The 22365-nt window shown below is 39.7% G+C and overlaps 1 protein-coding gene across 1 annotated transcript in view; it reads right to left on the reverse strand.

The window, feature by feature from the left end:
- Positions 1-1392: 1392 nt before the first annotated feature.
- Positions 1393-22365, reverse strand: part of syne3 (spectrin repeat containing, nuclear envelope family member 3) — a 54452-nt gene continuing 33479 nt past the window's right edge. The window contains exons 13-18 of the mRNA XM_067613775.1: positions 21822-21994; positions 21334-21712; positions 20165-20308; positions 16505-16690; positions 14993-15043; positions 1393-6660 (exon numbers count right to left, since the gene is read on the reverse strand). Of these exons, the coding sequence (XP_067469876.1) occupies positions 6478-6660; positions 14993-15043; positions 16505-16690; positions 20165-20308; positions 21334-21712; positions 21822-21994 (1116 nt within the window). The 3' untranslated portion in view covers positions 1393-6477. The remainder of the gene's footprint in view (positions 6661-14992; positions 15044-16504; positions 16691-20164; positions 20309-21333; positions 21713-21821; positions 21995-22365) is intronic.

The raw sequence follows: 22365 nt of genomic DNA on the forward strand, positions 1-22365 counted from the left end.
ACACACGCATGTAGATTAGAGGATGAAACTGTAATGATGTCTCGAGAGAAACAGGACTGTAGTAGCAGTAGGTAGTAACAGGATACTCAAAGACATAGAGGAAATGAGGGCGACATCAGCCAACTTCCTGATTTATATTGGGGCAGTAAATATTAGCCATTGGCTTTTCCAATTTCACAACAGTAAACGCAGCTGAGGTACAGGATTTGATTTATTTGGCCAACTGTCATGCAGAGGTTTAACCCCACACATTAACACTGGTAGTCTAACACTGGCAGATGTTCAACGCTGCATCACACTCACTCCTGCTGCTGTGGGATCAGCCCCACGCTGTGTAACTGTAACCGCACAGTGTCCACTGATAAGGATTAACCCAGAAGTTTAAACTTAACCATAACTAACCCTGAACTTGTTAAAAAAACCTCTCAACTTTACTTCCCGACCACAGTCTGGAGGCTGAAGCAGGACGTTTAAGACGCAGCAGTCTGCTGCACAAGAGTTAAACAGCCCACAAATGGAATTAGATCATGTCAGCCATAATGGTATGAGACTCTGTTACTATTCTAGTAAACAAAAGCCTAAAAGGGTTCATGACAAATGTGTTAAATATGTTACTCAGAATCAAAATCCACATTTTTTGATTGTTCAGCACAAAGAATCATCTAGAGGACCACTGAGCATCGAGAATGTCTGCACAGGTCTATTTAAATATTTAACTCATTCAATCATTACTGACATAAATGTGATGATTAATAGTGACATTGATTTCAGCTGATATCAGCTGGCCCTACTTACAGGTTTAGCGTTTTTCTACCATAAACAAATGTGGAGGTCAAATAAAATGACATTTTTGTAAAAATGATTTAAAAAGTTTCAAGATGTGATTTCGACAATTTGAGCTCCTCAGGTTGGGCTTTTCAAACATGTGGCCCCCCAAGATCAAACAGCTAGCTTTAGTGTTTAGTACGACCTTCAACTGAGCCATAAAGTGTTGGTTATTACAGGCTGCAGTGGATTCATGGTTTTCCATTCCATTGATTTAGTCTCTCTCAGGATTTTAAGGTGCAGTGCAACATTTTGGAAAATACACCTGTTTGCTGTAGAAGCCACAGTCAGATATGATGAATATGACTAAGTTCTGCATCCAGTACAGATCTAGTCTCACTTAGCACAAAGAAAACATCAAATAATTCCAAATCTGGGTGTGAGTTTTCATTCTTGATCATGAAAATAGTAGTTTGACAAGGTCTACTTACTAGCTTTTTCTGGAGCTTTCACTCGCATCTTCATGAGTGGACTTTATCAGTTGCCTAGGATACCTGAACTCCAGGTCAAAGTGAGTGAGCAGGACTCAGTCTCATGTATCAAGAAGGTGGAGAACAGGAGTCTAAAGAGCATTTCAATTGTATTTTTATTACATCAGAATATAAACAGTAGTTAAATACACAGCCTCTTGAATAATATGAAGCATTTCTACTCCTTTTCAAAACTTTAATAAAATAGACTTGCATAATTTTACAAAAAAAAGCTCTCTTTATCTGTGCATTTTCATAATCAATACCTCTATCTGACAGCAGACATGTCTGTATAACATGAAGTCAGACAATTTGACAGGATTCCTATCCACACATTCTGTATCTGCAGGACCAGCTGTAGGCTACTCAAGAGATTCAAGTCACTTCATATGTTGCATAAAGTATCAATGGACACAATAATGTACAGTTTGAGCCAGGCATTGCATAGGTTTCCAAAGGGACACATGCATAATAGAAGACAGTAGAGCAGTGCAATAAGAGGCAGTACCATGGAGTCTAATTTCTGATACAGTATATAATGCAGCATCAACACGCATGACAGGACTATGACTACAGCTTACACTGAACTTATAAGTGTTATATAACTGTTATACAGGACATTGGCCACAAGTGGTTAATAAAGTTACATTGTGAATTCATACATGTGGTTATGGCACCGAGTACAGCTGATTAACTGGATGGTTTAAATAACGCTTCAAGGCCATGATAACTGTATGCCTTCAATAGCATGTGGTACACTTGCTACATGTAGCATATTTACACAAAATAAGTGCCGTACAAATAAGACCATCAACACTACTGAAAGTATTTGTCTCACAGCAGTGTGTTGATAATAACCATCTCTCCCATAAACCTGGTTGATTATGTCATGTTCAAGATCAGGAGGTGGACCCCGGTTTTAATAAATAAAGCAGGATTATCATTTAACGATTACTCAAACCTGCTTGACATTGTGAACCACAGGGTTAATGGTGATGTTTTAAACACCTGCCGGCCAACCGGAAACAAGCATTCTTGTAGTATGGCATGACTTGGCACTAAAGACCAGCAAATAGCAGAGAGAGAGCACCAATGATCGTACGCTTTACAGCATGATGTCAGGCTGTCCACACAGACCGAGGCTGTGTAGTGAAAGCAGCATGTTAGCAGAGCAGCAGCAGCAGCTTCATTCCTCCATCTGTGTCTACACAGGATGTGTTCAGGCACAGTGTTGAGTGTAAACACACAATCACTGTAGTTATGTTCATGAAAGAGAAGAAAATAGACTTGAAGTGTTTGAGTTGTGGGTATGCACATAAGGTTCCATCAGACTTGTGTAGAGATGAATAACTCAAAAACACAGCTGTGTAGACACGCTGTGATGGAGGAAGAAACATTTCATGCTTTGCTCAGTGCAGGATTCATGGAGGAAGTGGAGGAGACTGTGGAAGCAATTTAACAGATAGCAATTTGTAGATACTTAGCACTAGTTTTCAGCCATTTTACAACAACAGTAAGCTGTTGTTAATTAAAAGGGACGTTATGGGTGCATTGCAATGCTGCTTTTCCACAAATAATAAGAGCATGGCTTTTTCCTTTTCTGTGCAGAAATAAAAACAACACCCTCCTCAGGCCATAAAACTATCCAAAACTTTCCTCAGGTAGCAAATAAAAACAGTGTGGAGCCTGTTGGAGGCTGCCAGTCATCTTGGCAGTGGTGTCTTATTTCTTTATGGGAGTTATACTTTTACATCTGAACTGACATGATGATTTACTGATGCTAAATCTAACATTTTAAAAGTTAAAGTGTCTTCACCTGTGCTCTTTCATCCCCAAACAAAAGCTGAGTTTAACATTAAATTCATGCTCATCTACTTGTGGAGTTGCAGCAAACAAACCTTTTGTTTCATAAAGAGATGGTAATAGGTTAACTTGATTTGGTTGCTGTTGCTACGGCAACATGTTAAGTCAATAGAACACACAAACCCAGGGAAAGAGATGTGAGGGTGTGTGGAGGTGTTTGTGTTTTTTGGGGTGTGCGGGTGGTGTAAAGAGAGAGAGAGAGAGAGAGAGAGAGAGAGAGAGAGAGAGAGAGAGAGAGAGAGAGAGAGAGAGAGAACGCAGGATTAAAAAGCAGTTATGAGTTATTTTGGGCTCGCACAAAAAAAAGGCGTTTGGCCAAACTTAGCATTGGTTTTCAAGTTTTACAGCTTGGCATCAGGAGCGCTCTGCAGTCCAATAACACGTCAGGGGCCACGTTTGACGGCTTTCTGACTGTTTTCACTAGTGGTTCAGAGTGTGAACAAGACCAATCATGGTGCTCCAGCCAAAATAGCACCTTCATATAAGAAAAGCAGCTGGAACTGTTCTCATGAGATGATTGTACAGTTAAAAACAGGTACACAGACAGAAGAAAGGCAAACTGCTTTAACTATACCGACACACGAGTAGACTGACAGTACGAGCATCATCAACAGTCACAGATTACTGTAGCTGTCATGACATCAGTGCTGACAGGATAAAAATAAAGATATAAAAACTCTCTCAACTAAAAAGGGTTTTTGGTGCTTCAAAGTACATTCTGCAAATATTGAACAAATATTGAAATTATCCCTCTCAATTATAATTCAGAGCAGTACTGTGTCAAACTATTTAAGTAGGGACACACACACACACGAGTTCATTGGACAGTTATCAGAAAACGGCATCAACATTGTGTGCTTCTGATTCTTCATGTGTGATCCTTGGACTAAACTGTTACTGAACCCGTCGTCTCCACAGTGTGAGCAACATGATCAATGACTGTCCTAAAACTATAATTTGAAAAACTACAATGCCTAAAACAAGGAGGGATTGATGCTTTACAATAAGTCAGTAGAGATTTGAATGTTAATTCTTGTTGGGAGGTAGAGCCCATAGTCTGTATTCTCACAGGTTGTGTCTCTGGGATGGAGTGTGGGCTGTTTTGTTTGCATAAAGCTTTCAGCCTGGTTTGGGTTAGGGTTCTTTTCAAACTCTATTTATTAAAAAATGTCTCTTTCTCTCTGTGACTGTGCCATTTATCTGTGTTCTTTTATGTGGAACACGCTGTTTTTCTAAAGTCTGAATCCACAGCAGAGAGCTGAAGGTAAACCCAAAGTTCAGGGTTCTGTTTCAGAAATAAGAAAACCTTCTTCAAAATTACATCGACATTTGTTACACATATTACTAAAAAATCTAGCTTTGGATCATGAACTTGCTCAACAGTATGCTGTGCAGTTCATTCCATTTATGTAGGCAAGGATGGTCAAACACTTCTAACATCTGTTCATACCAGTGATAACATTTAATGTATAATATAAAATTATCTAAAAGACCTCTATTTAATTTTTACATTTTTTTGTAACTGGTTTTGAGTTTGTCTAATTATACTGAGAAAACTGAAGACCAAGAGCAACAGGACTGATTCTTTGTGGCTGTGATTGGGCTTTTGTCAGTCCTATCTGGCAACACTGACTGGAGCTCACAGTCTACATTCATAGCAGGGTCAAAAACACTGTACACCGTTAGGGATTTAATGCTGTGTGCTTGCCAGCTATGTTGACACATTAATTCAAAGTACATTTATCAAGGTCAACATTGTGACAAGGAAAATACAAGATTTCTCTGTTCAGGTCTTTGTGACGAGAATGAGAGAGAGATAGTGTCTGCAGTTATAGTCAGAGCAGAAGGATTAGCATTAGCTAGGTTGCTCTCAGTATCAACACACAGTAACAGTCCTGGTAGATTTTTATAATACTAACAACACACAAGTTAATTTCTTGATTGTAAAATCTTAAAAGATTAAAACATAATTTATAATGTATAGCTGCACTTTGTGGTTCTTTGCAAACAATCTATTTCCCTTTGCTACATATGATTAGCACAACGTTAGCTAAAGAGTGTATGTTGCTACTCTGGTTTTGCTAATAAAGACTACTAAACATCTTGGAAGATACGACTGGAGTGGAACAGAAATGCAGTGTTAGCTTCTGTATCACGTCCAGTCCTGCTGCTGTAGTCTTTGGTTTGGATGTTCCATGTTTGTATCCATGGACCTCCACTGACTTTGGCTGTGTTTCATCTTATTTGCTGTCTTGCGGATACCGTGTCTCATTCCATTTATGGTGTGATATAAATCAAACAACCAGCAGAGGATGAATTCCAGTCAACTAATATGGACTTTGAGCTTTGAGTATTCTCACTAAGCCAGAGGTATTAACCAGGTTTCAATTTGTGTCTCAAGTTTTACATATAGTTCGTGTTTAATCCTACCAAATGGAATTTAGGTCTAACTATGACAGTCAGAGGAGCTGTACAGAGTTGGGGAGAGCTCAGGTGTTTCATGTTATCATTTTTTCATACCAAATTATTCTGTATAAACAAGAATTTTTTTCTTGTATCAAAAAACTTGTTGTTGCATAACACCATTATATCTTTTTAATACAAAAAAGCGTACTCATTATAACATAAGAGGGTATGTTGTTATCCAAAAGAAAAAACTTGTTAAAATGAGTAAAAGAAAAATCAAGTCAAAGCCTAAGGAGACACTGTGGTAGGATGTTTTGTACAGTACTTAAAAATTCTTAGAATGAGCATGGGATTTGTAGTCCAACTGGAGTTTTATTAATCCTTCATGATAGGTAGTCTGACGTATAGTTTATAGATCATGATATTGAAGTTGCCAAAAAGCATGTGATGTTCTGAGGGGGTTGATATTTGATGGTGTAGTCCAGAATGTGGGGAAGGAGCAGGGAAATGTGGGATTTGATGTTTGCAGATGTGTGTGCTATTCTAGGTTGTGGTACATCATGATAGAGATGATACTAAAGCAGGACAAAATGCCATTCACTGCTGTTATTAGCAAAGCTATTAAATAGTGAGATGGGTAGTTCTTAAATTAAGTATAAACTTTGTGGTAAAGGAACACTGATGAGTTTGAAGTCACACAGCCTTTAGATTGAACTGAGAGTTGTGTGATCCTGTTTGTAATATGCTACAGTCACACGTGATGGTCCAGGGGAAGGGGAATGTGACATCTTACGTAGTCCAGTTAACATTTCTTATAATGGAGCATAAGCCATGGTCCGTTATAGACATAACAAGTAGCTGTAGGGAGTGAGATCAGATGTTACTGTATCTTGTGCCGTCCACAGGAGGTTTCCTATGTGGGTGGTGGTCCGTCGTAGCGGAGCATGATGTTGAAAGATCGGGCGAAGTTGTTGGAGAGGGAGCAGCTGCTGCTTTCGTCCATGAGGGGCAGCAGGAAGGCCAGCAGGAGCAGAGCCAGGAGAAGGAGCCACAGAGGAAGAGCCAGCCGACACACCCGCTGCAGCAACCCAGGCTTCTGCAACATCAGCAGCAACACACATTAACACACATACATATAATGTGATGTATTTAGCATCAATAAATGTCAGGGATGAACAGTGTCAGAAAATCCTCTGTCCTACTGAGTGCAACCCATTTCTTTACTTGACAACCATGTTTTTAACCATGCTAGCAGCATGGCTCTGAGAATGGCAATGTTGGTTGCTCCACCACAACATGCTAACATGGAAAACATACCTGCTAAACACCAGCATGTTAGTGTTATCATTGTGAGCACATTAGAATGCTGATGTCAGCATTTCGCTCAAAGTACAGCCTCACAGAGCTGCTAGCATGGCTGTAGACTCTTAGGCTGCATTCACACCAAATCCAGCAATCAGGCACTACAGCACAGGGGGGCTGCAATGGTGGGGGCATGTTGTTTAAGATACCAGTGAGACAATGAAATATGATCCACGAAGTTAAGTTGGAGTTAAAGATGAATGCATTTAAGGACTTCATCAGAAGCCAAAACACCACGCAGTGGTTTGTAAAACTCACAGAAAGAATTTTACAGCTTTGGAAAATGATCACAGCGGCAACTGCTTTGTCCTTCGTCACGAGGTGAAGAGCTGAATACGGCTTCACATTACAAAGTAATCCACCAAGAGTGTGTGTGTGCATGTATGTGATTGGCCAACGCAGCGTGATGTTGGGTTGTGTTTGGCAAAAGTTGAGTCCAGTTTAACTTCTTGCTGGACAGCAGCTGTGGTTTTTTGCTAAACCTATAACAGTCCCCAATCCTGCAGCGTAAATGCATTGCCCCATTCAAATGAATGGGAGGGCTGCATTTTTGCATGCATTGCTGGATTTGGTCTGAATGCAGCCCTAGAGTTATACTGACCTTTTTCAAGGTGTTAAATAGTTATATTGCATTGGTTCTGATTTACCAAAGGACTGTACTGAGGTTCTGCACAGATAAAATGGAAGAAAAGGAACAGCACTGAAAACTGTGTGTTTGGGCTCATGCAATGTCTATTAAGGTGTTCTGTTTAGAGGTGCAAAATATGAGAGGATGGAAATTCATACAAATATCTGCTGTGCCTGATTTATCACCACAGACTGACCACTGCAACAGGAAACTGTCTGAAATTTATAACCCGTGAAAGAAGGTGTAAGATCCGTGGCACTGTTTTATGAGAGGCACCTTGAGAGATGATTCATACTTATTTGACACCTAACATCATAATATCACACTTACACCAATATAAACTCTGACTCAAGCACTACTGTAACCTCTTACATGCACAATCATACTCTCTCACACACATTATTGTCTGGGCCATAAATCACACTCACTTGGACACACAGCAGTTCTTTCTTAAAAAACACTATCATACTCTCACACATATACCATAATACTTTCTATAGTAGTGTATGCAAGATATGTTAGTGGTGTGAATAAGAAAGAATGATATTGTTTGCATGACAGAAACTGTTGTCTACGTGAGAGAGTTTAGTATTGTGTGTAAGAAAGAACGATAGTGTAAGTGAGAGACAATGGTGTGTGTGTGTGTGAATGAGTATAATAAATTGTGCGTGAGTCACACATAGATTCTCTATGTTAGACTAAATGAGTGTGACTCAGAAGGAATGGCAAGGGTAAGGGATCATAATTGAGTGTTTAAGAAATTATGATGTGAGAGGGAAGTGTACTGTGTGAAAGGCTATAATTCAACAGGAAGTTAGTATGATCAAACAGGGAGACAGTTTCAATCCTCATTCCTTGATTGGCTTACAAGCCTAAAATAAAGCCTGTACCCTCTCAGAGCACTGCTAGTAAATTGAAGCTATGTGGGGGCATTCAAATCAAGCAGCAGCACTTTGTAAGAACAGTAGCAAAGTAGTCATGATTGATTTTTCCACTTATTTACCTTCTTTTTCGAGGTTGTTTTGTTTGTGGAGGTAAATGGTAATGAGGAGAACATTACTATTTTTTCACTTGTACAATGAGGTGACAGGGGGTGACAGTGAAGGAAGCTTAGGTGCACTGGAGGCACTGTATGTATATTTTGGTTCCATCATAAATTCAGATGACAACTCAAGATCAGTGGAAATGACAAAGGGATATGTTTACTACTGCCAACAGTCAGAAGTGGACATCCTGTTTGCCCTCAGTACAATATATTACATGAACAAATGACCTTGGCAAAGAATAGCTGTATGCTTTGGAATCAGCAGGACATTGTACAGGCACAGACTGGACCACTGACCTCTACAGCTATGTCTGATGAGGCCTTGACTGACATTGTTAGTGGGATTCTTCAAACCTCCCCATATTGCAGGAGAAAGGTGTGTGCTATGAAGCCTTCCATCATGCAACATCAGAACACAGTGTTGGTGAGATGTTGTCTGCAACAGCTTGATCCAACTGGTCTTCTGTGCAATTTGCTGAAGAATTTACAATGTTCAGACTCCAAATCAATTATGGTGAGTATTTTGTAATATTACATCAACTTTGGTTCTTTGAATACACACACATATATATTCAAAGTGTTAGTTAACTGATTGGGTACTAGTGGAGGTTTTTCTTAGTATTTAAACTGTAGTTTCTTTGTATTTACCCTCTTACCACCAGTTGTAATTACCCAATAATGTACTATAATTTACCATATAATTACTGATTAAATACTTAGTAATTAGGGGACTGTAAAAGGAAGGGTTACCAAATATGTTTGGGAGATAAATGTTTTGGGATGCAGCGATGCTGACCCCAGATAAAATTTCTTATGTCTTTGACCAGTTGACCATGCTGCTCCATGTTCAGCAGCATAAAAACAATTCCTTTGCACTCCATTACTTTCCAGACAACTGAACATGCATCAAAACAGTCAGACATCGGATCTCATTTAGTGGCAAGTAAGATGAACCGTGGCTGGGCTCATTTACATCTGTAGTCTTTGGAAATGCCCTGCAAAATCTCCCATTGTCTTGTTTATCTATTTTATTCAGCAGAGACAGGAAAAAGGGCTTCCAGGCAGACCCATAAAGTTCAATAATATAAGAGATGCCATTTGATGAAACAGTGACAGTTTTATTAGCTAGGAAGTGTCAAACCACTGTGTATTTGGTGCAAAAGTGAACATGGAAGACAACTACATCACAAGCTCAACACTCTTGAGGCAACATTAACTGGTTTCCAATCCTATTATTTATGAACTTATTAATATGGAATTTAGTTTATATTTAAGGGACATGTTTCAGGATAACCCCTTTATTTATTTCTGTCTGACAAAAATGGCAGTGATTGAATCATCTTCAGAACTGATGGAAGTATAGCTAAAATATAAACATCATCTTTCAAGCAAATGGCATGTCTTAAATACTAAATAAAGAAACAGAAAGTGACTTTGTTCACACATTTCTCCTTCTACTCTTAAGCCACTGAATGCAGTTGACAGTCTTGGATTTTATTGCACATTGTAAAGCTGACACTCTGCATTAGGATTTGTATCATTAAGCTGACAGGCCTTTTAGAAATGTATTGCACTGTACTGTATTTATCCACAGAGCTCCCTGTCTCTCTCTGCTCTACTGGCTTCTAAATGTACTATTGACATGACATCTGCCGCTCTGCATCTTGTAAATAAAACTCAGAAGAATACAAGGCAACTGTGTTCTTGCTTTTTTAATGATCTTAAAGGATAAGTCTGGTGATTTTCTATTAATCCCATGAACAGACCAAGCCGACAATGAATTAATCTACTAAGAAGATCCGTTGTTGTCAAAAAACACTTATCAATGAGCCCCACTGTTGCACTGGGTGACATGTTCCTTCATCACCAACGACACACACACACTCTAGTTTATTTTGACTCAATCCCACACACACACACCATCCTGCTGCCATAAATCCTCACTAAAACACCAAATGTGGATTAATCCGCCGCTGTAAATACTCCCCAAGAAATGGACTATTTCCTCCTGTTCGAGTAACACTTGCTAAAAACTACGATGACCAGGTGTTTTAGGAAATTACATTTTATTGTGAGCTGTTTTTAAAGATTTATATCTTCAGTAGGAACCAGTGGGCTTGGAGCTGAGAGACACAGACAGGGTAGAAAGTATCTTCTAACACATTGTCGGTGTTGGTCTGTTTATAGGATTTGTTGACAATAAGAAAAGTATAAAATATCAGCAGAATTAGCCTTTAAGATAATGCTTTACATGCATAATGCATGCCACTGTTTTTAAAGATGTCTATGTGTGCTGCTACTGCTGTGTGGAAACAGGACAAATGTTTAAAAAAATGACTTTGTTCCTTGTCAACAAACAGATATAGAGTGAGAAACCCTGGTAACTGTAGGAAATGTGAAGATGAAAGCTCACCCACGCAGTTAACAACATCATGTACCACAGCAAACTGAGCTGAGGCCTGTACACTCTTCCTCATTTCTCTTAGCCTTGTTATTCTGTGAATGTTTACCACCTACGTTCATCTTTCACCTTCTGAACACTGCGTCAGGCTGCCTCACTGGAAATTATTTTATGTAAAATAGTCAGTCAGTTGCTTGCAAAGATAAAATTCTGAGGCCCAGCATCAGATACAGGTAGATAGAGCAACAAATGGGAAAATCTTTCAGGGAGTTTGTGTAGGATTGTTTTGTGAATAGAATTTGCTAAAATTCACTATACTGATACACTGTGGTACTAATATAGGGTAACTACTATAGTACCTTTATACACAAGAGCCTTGAAACACCATGTCATGGTAGAATAGTACATTAAAATAAGAGTTCTGATAGTAGATTATTAATAATAGTGATCACAAAAAACAAGACTGTCCTCTCAAGAAAAATGACAACAGGTTGTAATGTCAGTTGCCCCCAAAACAACATAGTTATGTTTGAGTGACAGATGCCATCTAGCTGCTGTAGTAATTATGATGCAGAGCAGTGGTGCAGTTTAGTTGACAAATTTCTTCATTCAGAGGAGGAGAGATGGATGGAGGCATTAACCCCACAGTGGACTTTACCACAGGAGACCACTGAAGTGTTAATCTAGATACTAGAGCTAAGATGATCAGCTGATTACTAGATGACAGAAAACTGATCAATTTGCTGGTGCCAGCTCGTCAAATGCACAAATTTGATGCTTTTCTTTTTCATACAGTATGATGTAGTAATGTCAATATCTTTGGGCTTTGAACAGTTGGTCAATTCTCATTGGTTTCATTAATATGCAAACAGAACAGTAAAAAACATTGTTTGTGGTTTTCAGGAGGAGTTATGTGCTGGAACTATTTCTTAACCAACACTACTTTATCCTCCCATCTGTACTCTGCAGTGTTTCCACAAGTTGCCAGATACAGTCTGACCACAAGTTTTAGTGTAGGTCTCAAACCTGGAAACCTCACTGGCTGTTAACAAGAAGTAGTTCCAGCACATAACTCTCCCTAAAAGCACAAACTGTTGTTTTTAACAAACAATACAACATGTGAATTCATAAACTTAAACTTTGGACAGAGCCAGGGTAGCTGTTTCTTCCTGCTTCTAGTCTTTATGCTAAGCTAGGCTAACTGCATCCTGACTCCAGAACAGACATGAGTGAGATTGATATCCATCTACTCATCTCACTCTCAGAAAGAAAGAATAAAAAAAAAGGTAAGTATTTCTTTACTTTTGTAAAAGACTTGCACCTTTGACTTTAATGAAAGAACCTGATATTTTCTAACTCAGTTATTTCTCATGTCTATTCAAGCTTCAGAAGTGCTTCGGCTGCCAGTCACCCAACATCGCCTATGCAGAAAATTAACCAGACCTTTACTTTGTTGGAAAGGTCCGCGAATGCCCAAAATCATTTTCCCCACTTCGGCAAGGCATTCATGAGTACTACTTCTACTATAATTACCATATATAATTAAGCTTTTGTGCTGTCGATCTTATAAAAGTACAAATCAGTTAAGCAAAAATCATCTGTATCATTTCAAAGATGGAAAAAGGGAGAGCTACAATGGCAATTAAAAAAAAAATTACATTACATACAGTTATATAAAATCATGATTGAAAACTACAGTATATGGCCAATTATGTTCACATAGTTTTGAATTTTTATCTTTCTAAACATTCGCAGGTGTTTAACCTATGACACAACAGTCTAAAATGGTTTTAAACTGAGTTGATTCATGTCAGCTGATTCAGTTTTAGAGTTTAGTTTCTTTAAAAGTTTCCCCAGTGATATTTGCATGAGTATTCCATATAAGTGCAAAGAACTTGATGAATTCTTGCAGACAACCTGTAACTATGTCAGACAGGCTTCAATGAAGACATCAATCATTTCCTGCAGCTTCAGGTCTCTATATGTGTCACTCAGTAAACACCAAACCCTTTCTATTTGTAGCCATCTTAATGACGGCCTTGCCTCGCCGCAGGGAGGAAAACAGTAGCTGCAGGAAAGAAACATGAATACAACTGAAATCCAAACCTAACAATGTGTTCAGATACTTCATGGGAGTGAACCTGTTTGCTCTGCTGTGGACAGAGAGAGACAGAGACAAACAGAGTGTGTTGGACTGTGTGTGTGTGTGTGTAAAGGTTAATAATTGATGGAAGAGGAAGTGAAACTAGCTAATCACACCTTCACATGACAAACATCCACAGGGCAAAGGTAGGGGTGTGTTTTCTAGAGTCAGCTCTCAGTATGGCTTGAACTTTGAATCAGTGAGTACAATTTATAGAGAGACGTAACCATTATTTAAGATGCTGTTCATTACCACTGCAGAATTTAAGATACTTTCTTCTTTTCCTAACTATTAGGAATTAAATATATTTCCAATTAATACATTTCCATTTTAAATATATCCCGCACTCCTTATCTGGAAGCTTCCTGGCTCCAAACAGAAAAGAGGGCGTTGACCAGAAGCTGGAACTCTGGGCTTCTAACTGGCTCCAATGAAACCAACAGGTGATGTCACACCTCTGAGTGGGACACAACCAAACTTGTTGCTTGGATTGCCATAGCAACAAACAAGAAGGGTCTACAGTCAAGCTTAATACATTTTACTTGTAAGAACCAGGTCTAGTGATGAGTTATATGACAGGAGATACACCAATAAGTTCATGTGTGAGCTTTTTTTATCCATTGTTTATTCTTTTATTTTGTTAATAGTGCAAATAAAGACTCTGATAACGCGAACAGTGCATTAATTAGTCATTGAGACAGGTGAGTATTTTTTTAATGTGAGTAACCAAGAGTGAGAGCATGTAAAAGAAAAAGCGAAAGCGATAAACAGGGCGGATAAACTAGCCTTATTCTAATTACATGGAAACCAACTATAGCAAAACAGACAACTGTTGATTGTTAATCAAGAGCTGACAAGCAGCACAAAGACGCCTGTCACTCCAGAGTGAATAGATTTAAAAGACTCAAAGAATTAGAAAGACCTGAGAGTTTTTCCAGCGCCCCAGTTCTTCTCTTAAAGACATAAGTAGCTGCTACATGGGTGTTTTAGAAAAGAAAAAGAATGACGTGACTCAACAACCCATCTAGTCAATAAAACAATCAGCCCCCTCCCCTAAAAATAAAAGCTGATGAAAGAAAGCAGTAGCAGAACCTTCAGCCTGTAAAGACTGTGTGAAAAGAGTTAGGAATGTTTGGAGGGCTGTTTCAGCTGGGGCATCGGAAGGGTCAACAGGGCGGCCGAGGGGGGGTGGCACTCTTTAATCTGCACACCACCCACTGCTTACTAAATGAATGGTGGGTTGAGGGGGGTTGGTTTGATACGCTTGACTTGATGCCAGTCCTGGGTGGTCAGGTCAGGTCTTTAGCTCTCTACAGCCCAAAGACATTTTGAGTTTTATCAGGTAATTTTCAATGAGGATCACTAAGAAATAGTTCTACTTTTAAATAGTTTGCTAGCATTGTTGAGAATAAATGTACACTTGACCTCTACATCCTTAAACATTAGGTGCTTTACAGCACTATCATACAGGAAGCAGCAAACACCTGCCTAACAAATGGAGTAATAAGCATGATCACAACTTTGACTTCCACTAGCTCTGTACACTAACTCACACACTCAACTGTGGGATTCATTTTGTTTACATGCAACTATAAATGTATTGTTTCCATGCAAGAGAAGACTTTTTGAGAAAGACTTTGTCTGTATCAGTGTATTTAAATACAATGAATGTGAAAGTTTTGTAACTATTTTATATTTTCCAATGCTTTGTCATTGACAACAAGGGAATAATCACGGTTATCCTAATCTCATTATTGAGAAATATATGTAGTGATAACTATTTAAGCCATATTTGAGCTGTTCAATTACGATAACTCTATTTTTAAAAACTTAAATAGTTTGATGTTACCTTTTGGACCTTTGTTGTGACAGGTGGCTCCTCCTGTTTGGCTGGGACTCTCTGCCAAGAGACAAAAGATGTCAGTTGATACACTATGTTGACTGTGTTCCACAACTCAACAAGCCTTACACAAACTATTCACTGGTATGTTGGAGCAGTGAGTTTGTGCAACACTCAAGAGACATTTTCACCACTCTAAATTCAGTGCAGCCCCTATACTGACTCACTGAGAAGCACACTGTTATACTGACGGGTGGCTCCTCCTGTGATATTGTTCTTCAACTTCTTACCAGGCATCCCCATTTTTGTGCACAAGCCTTAAAATAATGTACCCAAAATACTTTTAATTGGGCTTCATAAACCCCGGCGAACACTGTGGAAGTAGCTTTTAACTTTGTAATGATTGAGTCTACTGAACAACAAACTAACTGTACACTTAGTTTTCCCTCTCACTGTGCAAGTTGGAGCCTAAATGATGTTACACTGCCACCCTGTGGTAAAAAATCAACAGTGCACTTAAGAGGGAACCCCATGACAGTAGATCACAATAAAAAACACAGCAGTTAAAAGGTACCCTGTGGAGTTCCAGACCTCTAGTAGCACTATGGAGCAATGTTTCAAACTGTTTTTTTTCTGTAATCAGTGTTTACATGCAAACACCTGTCCCAAGGACCCAAACTCATGAATGCATAATTAACCACTATAATATCTTCATTAGTCTACCATCAGTAAAAGGCAAAAATATTCATTAAAATATACTAATTTGGGAGCGACATGGTAGCCGAACGGTTACAGTGCATACCATATAACTGCAATGTCCCTGGTTTGACTCTGCCTGGGGTCTTTTGTTGCAAGTCATGCCCCTCTCTCCCCCCATTGTTTCCTGGCTGCTTTTCCACTGTCAGCTGTCAATTAAAAGGCGAAAGGCTCTTGTGGTTGGACCGGAGTGAACGTACACATTCAATCACACTAACAACGCGCAAACACAAGAAAATATTGTATATCCCTACATCTGATCTGGATCCATTTGCACTTTGGTCCAGACTTTGAGAAACCATTGTTTCTAAGTATACAGACAAAACCAAATGAAACATATTTGTCTTTACATTTATGTTTTGACATCATTTGAAATTTAAAAGATTAAAGGACAGGTTGACTAAACATCACTCAGACACCAAAGACATAGTCAGACAAACACAACAGCTCATATACACACAAGCCTGAATAAACCAATTTACAGCAAAGACAGTGTGCACATTTGAGACAAAATCTAAAGAAACTATAGTGAACTTTATGATTTTGGTGTTGACTACAATAGCAATAAATGAAGCTGGGCTCCAGGCTGCCAGGTTTCTCATGAACAGAGCCTCAGATTACTCTATAATCGCATTTAGGATTATTGCATGCATAAACCAAAAGCCTTAAAAAGAAGAATATTCTGTGAATATGTGAATTTTAATGCAGGCAGGACTGACTCTACAATGACAGGGGGTCAGCTCTCTCTGGTGGCAGTCCACTCACCTTGACACTGAGTCTGGCCCTGATGTCTCCCACATCCTTCAGCTTGGATTTATAGAGCATCCAGCGGTAGCGAAGTTCCTCCAGACCCACATCTTCTGCTGGTCCAGGTCCAGCCTCACTGCCCTGACTCTCTTGGAGCAAAAGCTGGAACTGCTCCTGACCCCAGGTCACTCCAGCCCTCAGACCCTGCACCAGGACACAGCAGAGAGCTTTACCTATGCTGCGCTAAAACAGGAAGTTCCTAGTGTCTGTTTTTTCAAGTTCAGAAGAAACAAGCAGCATCAGGTGCAAAACAATTTAAATTTTTAACCACAAGATGTCAGTGGTGCAGTGCTTTTCAGCTTGATGTTAAGTTATTCTCAAGTCAGCTTATGCATAACAAGGCTAAAACATAACATCTAGTGAAAAAAACTTCACATCTGAAAATACTGACTGTTTGGAAGTTCAGAAAGCCAAAACACAGAATATTAATAACCTTGAATGCATTATCTTAGTCAAAGATAGTAAAGTATTGCTTGATTCTCCAGTCCTGCAGCAGTTTATTCACTACAGGAGCCACCAATGACTTGGGGCTTGTCATGACTTGAAGTTCTAAGAACCCTGTGAGGCTTTGATACAAGCTTCATGTGTTTCCCCTGTATGTTATAAACTGGGATGTTTTGGATAAACACCATTAAAAAGTAACAGGACTGACTGTGGCATTGTATATGCTGTTCAGGAGGTGAGTGATGTAAGCGGTTGTAAGAAAGACAAATATTGATTTTTTTAAAAAACATTTACACTGAATTAAGGACACTGCTGGGCTCAGTGGCCCAAAACAGCATTCAGCACTTCAATTGGTTCCACGGTGCACATCCTTTATTTTTCCCATCCCATTTTTTCCCTACACAGATTGGCTGTGTGTTGTATCCCCGTTTCTTCTGCCTCCAGCTCCTCTGACATCTTGGTATATAAACAAGTATTCTCCACTGTTCTTCATTTTTAAAGAATAGGTTGTCCTGCAGATAAAGCCGGAAAATGGTGGTTTCTGTTGTTGCGCTTATAGTTGTCCTTAATGTGATGTCATACATGCTAGACCAATCACAATTGACAGTGATGCCACCATGTAGAAGGAATTTTTTAATTAGCACCACCTACTGAGCAGTGCCCGAGTTTAGTTCAGGAACTCATCCCCAAAGTTGATGGATACCAGTGGAAATAAAAGCAGAGACAGTGGACACACATTATGTTATGTTCTATTAAGTTCCTGCAGTAGATCCAGTAGGTCTGTCTTGCTTTTGGTTTATCCCAGCACAGTAATAGCAAATTCAGGTTCAGTTATTTTTAAACAGCATAAAAATACCAATAATGGCTTGCTTCTAAAATTTCAGTTTAGTTCATTTCGCAAAAAAAAAAACTTAAGATCCATTTTCAGAAAGAGTCACCACATCTCTGAAGTGTTACATACGTTGCTTTGGGCAGGATTTACCAGTGCATGGATTATACCGTTCTCTACTCTCTCATCTATTCATATGTTTAAACATATGGTTCCTTATCACTGCCTGACATATGGATGCATTTTTGCACACCGACATATAAGTGGAACTGTAACATGTTAACACAGACAATAATAACATCCTCATAGCAACACTGTAAGCGAATGTTAAGTCTCTGCATACTGTTTTATTATACTAATAACACAAGTGATCATCCATTGAGCTGTCTGTAAAATGGGATCCATGGTACTATTTCTGACCTCATTAATCACTTTAAGTGCACTTCCACTTAACAAGAACTCAGGAAATTCAATTTATGTGCTCTTTCCATCTAATTAACATGACATCACTGTTTGTGATGTTAAATCTGATATCAGCTTTTACTTTTGTTAAAGTTACCTTATTGTTGAGTGAAATCTGCACTTTCAACTGCTTAACCACACAGTGATTACGAACACTGCCAGCTCTAGGCTTACTTGGTCACGTCAGGGTACATTTCAACGTGTACAATAATGCCGTTAATGCTGCTGCAATGAGAAAGCCATTGTCTGGCTGCTTATATGATATATACACTAACTCTGCAGTAATCCTGCCAACACAACAGAATTTATTTGGATTATCCAGAGGAAATTGACTTTGTAGATTATCTTTAAGTAAAAAAAACAGATATACTCCTAATGATCTTCCTGTATAAACTTGAGTTTGCACAGACGGTTGCCGTTTGATTCCTGAGTGTTGGAAGATTTGAATAATGAATGAGCCCAACTTTAATGCTCAAAGTGCAGTTTGTAAAATTAGATTACAGATGCAACACATATTGCTACTGCTGTTTGATGGCTACAGGGATTTAAAAGAAAAGACTTTACACCTCCAACAAATAGTTCAGTCAGAGACATTTACCTCAAGGAATGACCATTCACAGCAAATGTTTATACAGTTAGACTTGGTGGGAAAAGGCTCTGCTGTTTGAGGGAGCTCTCAAAATATCTGAGCAGCGACGACAATTCTGCTTAGAGAGCTAATCCCCCGAAACAAATTGACTGCTCCCTGCTTAATGAGTATTACTGAGTGCATTAAAACCCCCAAAACAACTGAGCCACTGCAATCCACCACCCTGAATTTAAGCAACAGCATGGTGCAATTTTCCTTGAATGCTAGCAAAGCCCTTCTCATTTGAGATGGAACTCATTATTGATTACCCTCAGATGAACATATAGCAAGATACTTATAGTATCTTGAGACAAAATGCCTAAAACCAATTCAGCCCATACAGTATATAATTTACCACTTTAACAAGGCCAGCGCATGCCAGATAACACCACAAGAAATGAGCTCAACTGCAGCATGATTTTGACCTATGCACATTAATCCACATTACAATGACTGAGGCACAAGCAGCTGAGCAGCAGACACTTAGTTTAGACCCTGTCATAATGACAAGTCGAAATTGGTGAACGGCCCCCTGACGGAGCGGTCGTGGTCCTACCACAGGAAAACTCAGCATCTGTCCTGGCTTCTGAACCGGCAGCTATCTACGAGCCAGCTGACACTGGCTCTCAGAATGTGGATTGTGATTATTTACTTTTAAATAAAGTCCAAAACCAGGAGCACTGACAAGTCAGCTGCAGCAGCAAACTGTGTTGGCAAGAGTGTAATCGGCAGAGTGAACGTGCCAGTGTCGGGTTAAAATATCTGGTGTACACCTGCATGAATGTGATTGGATGTTACCAGCCACACACCAGCCCATTTGTGAATGAGTATGAATATCGGTGGGCCATGATGCGCCCCTAAAGTATCACAGAGTACCCCTAGCATTTGCCTATACTACCTATACCAGGAGCCAGCTTTGATAACAGAACTTTTCCACGAGTAAATGAAGTTGACATCCACTTTGGTGGAACTCAAACAAGTGTCAAGTTGATTGTCATCATGTACTGGTATGAATGGACACCAATATCTGTTTTGTTAGGTAGGAAAATGCATGCAGAATCAAACATCTCAACAAACATCTAGTTGTGCTTTAGAAAATAGCCAGAAATTATGTTAAATCAGTGTGGTTTGTGGTAAATGAGTCCTCTGATCAATTTCTATTAACCACCCAAAACCTGTATCCTGTCTTCCAAGAGAACTGCAGTGAAAACTAATGTCAGTAGTGACAGTAACTTCTGATCGATTTGAAACTCACCATGAGTGTGTCCTGTCGCGTCTTGAGTTCTTCGGCGCTGAGTGTTGCACCCTGGGACCTGAGGATCCCTGAGAGGAGTGCATTCTCTCTGCTCAACCAGGCCTCAAACTCCCTCCTCCTGGACTCATACTGTCCTGTGCTCCCCTGAAAATGAAGACAGGATTCTAAATACGCACACATACATAAATACATACACACCGACATGATCAACAAGTCAGCGGTCGTTTCATGTTCTTTTTGTGCTGGGAGTGGCTGATGTGTAGATTGTAAACAAATCCATCACCAGAAAGGTTGGGCACAGCAGTCATCTGTCAGCAGATTTCTGTGCCTCTTTGTTTTCCTATTGATGTTATTTTATTTCAAGAACGATTGTTCTGCCAGACAAGTGCAAAATGGGTGTGAAGGTGATTATAGCCATTCAAAGCTTACCAATGTTCCACAAGTAGTATTTGAAAGACGAAAGAATCTCAAGACTGATGTCTAGACAGCTGCATCCATCACTGGCATGAATGGTAAGCTCTGAACTCAATTCATTCTGTTTCTTTTTCACTAATTTTACCCTAATTAGCACTTTTGAGCTGGTTATATAGCTCCAAAAGACCACCATGTGCAATAAAAGATGACATGAAAGCATCTCTACTTTACTGACAAGCCGTCAGAAAAGAGCAGCAGAAAGTTTTTGCAGGAGTTACACATCTCTCTGTTCTCTATTTCTCTGTTTAGCGTCGTCAGATTAGGCTAACCCATTGTTGCTAACTTCAGGGCTAACCCCCTTCTCTTTCCCAACAGTTGGGGAAAGAACAGACGACACTTTTCTTGGTCTTGACAAGCTGCAGCATTTATTAACTGACACACTGTAGTCTGTACATTTACTGCCAGATTGACAACTTACTATTAACCTTTTCCTCTCCTCCGCTCACATTCACCATTACTTTTCTGCCGCTCGCTCTCTCACTTAACCACTCACACACTTACACACTGCCCTATTCCTTAAAAGGTGCTACACTACCAGGAGTTTCCCGGGCCTGGCGGGGGTTCTCATTGGCCTTATAAGGGAAACACTGTATTCAGTATGACACTATGGGTGTTGTAGTGCTTTTACACACATTAAATTAAAGGAAAGAAGACAGAATATAAGCCTGTGGGTGCTGGAAGTATGAAAACAATACCATTGTGTCTTGACTTGGTGCTGTAGATGGCTGCTTGGCTGGATCTTTTCTGAACAGCATAAAAGCTCCTCCTCCTTGACTCAGGCCGCTGTCCCTGCCTAGTCTTGATGTGCCGGGAGGTTCATCATTTTGATCATCAGCATGGCCCTGGATCCCATGCCCCGTCACTGCCCACTCTCCTGCCTCTCCCTCCAGGCTTCCTTCCCCTCCTGCTCCATCAGCCTCTCCTGTCTGGTCTTTTTGTTGGCCTCTCTTGGAGCCTCCTGCTCTGCCCTGACTGTCTGGCTCCCTCAAACTGATCTCTGTTCTTGGAGCTGTGCTGTCTACAGACAGGCCTCTATCCGTACGGAGGTCTGACTCTGAGGAGCTATTCAGCAGCCTGGAAGAGAAAGAGAGAGGTTAAGTGTTCTCATAAATCACCTGCTCATCACCTGATCAACAACACAGAGGGAAAAGTTTCTTGTATATGCACATTTGTATTACAGTACCTGTGAAGATTGAGACTCATGTTGTACAAGGCAAACCAGGACTCTTGAAGACGTTTCATGTCTCTGATGATATGGACGCTTCCTTCCTCTGAAGTCCTTTCCAAAACCTCCTGACCCTGGACATCCATCTGCTGTAGCTGAAGCTCCTTCTCTGGAAACTCTCCCAGTGCTCTCTGTGGACAGGGCCAATGGTACCATGCAGCAATCAGTGGGATGTGCAATTTCATTCACGTATTTCTTTAAGTTAATTTATTGCATTTATGTGAATTGTATACAATGTGACACTTTGCATAATTGTGCAGAAAGTTTTGAAAGACATACGCACCATTGATTATTTTCAGTGATCAATCACAGAACATCTATGTGTCATATGTGAAACTATCAATCTAGTATACTGCTCATCTTCTGTATTTATACACATTTTCCAGTGACTGAGCAACAAACAACAATTTCAGCATTAAAGCTGCAAAAGGAATGTTCAGGTTATGTCACTCTATGACTGATAAACATCATCTGGTACCAAAGAACAGACAACTGCAGAGGA

This window comes from Thunnus thynnus, chromosome 16 (assembly GCF_963924715.1).
Source record: "Thunnus thynnus chromosome 16, fThuThy2.1, whole genome shotgun sequence".
NCBI classification, from domain to species: domain Eukaryota; kingdom Metazoa; phylum Chordata; class Actinopteri; order Scombriformes; family Scombridae; genus Thunnus; species Thunnus thynnus.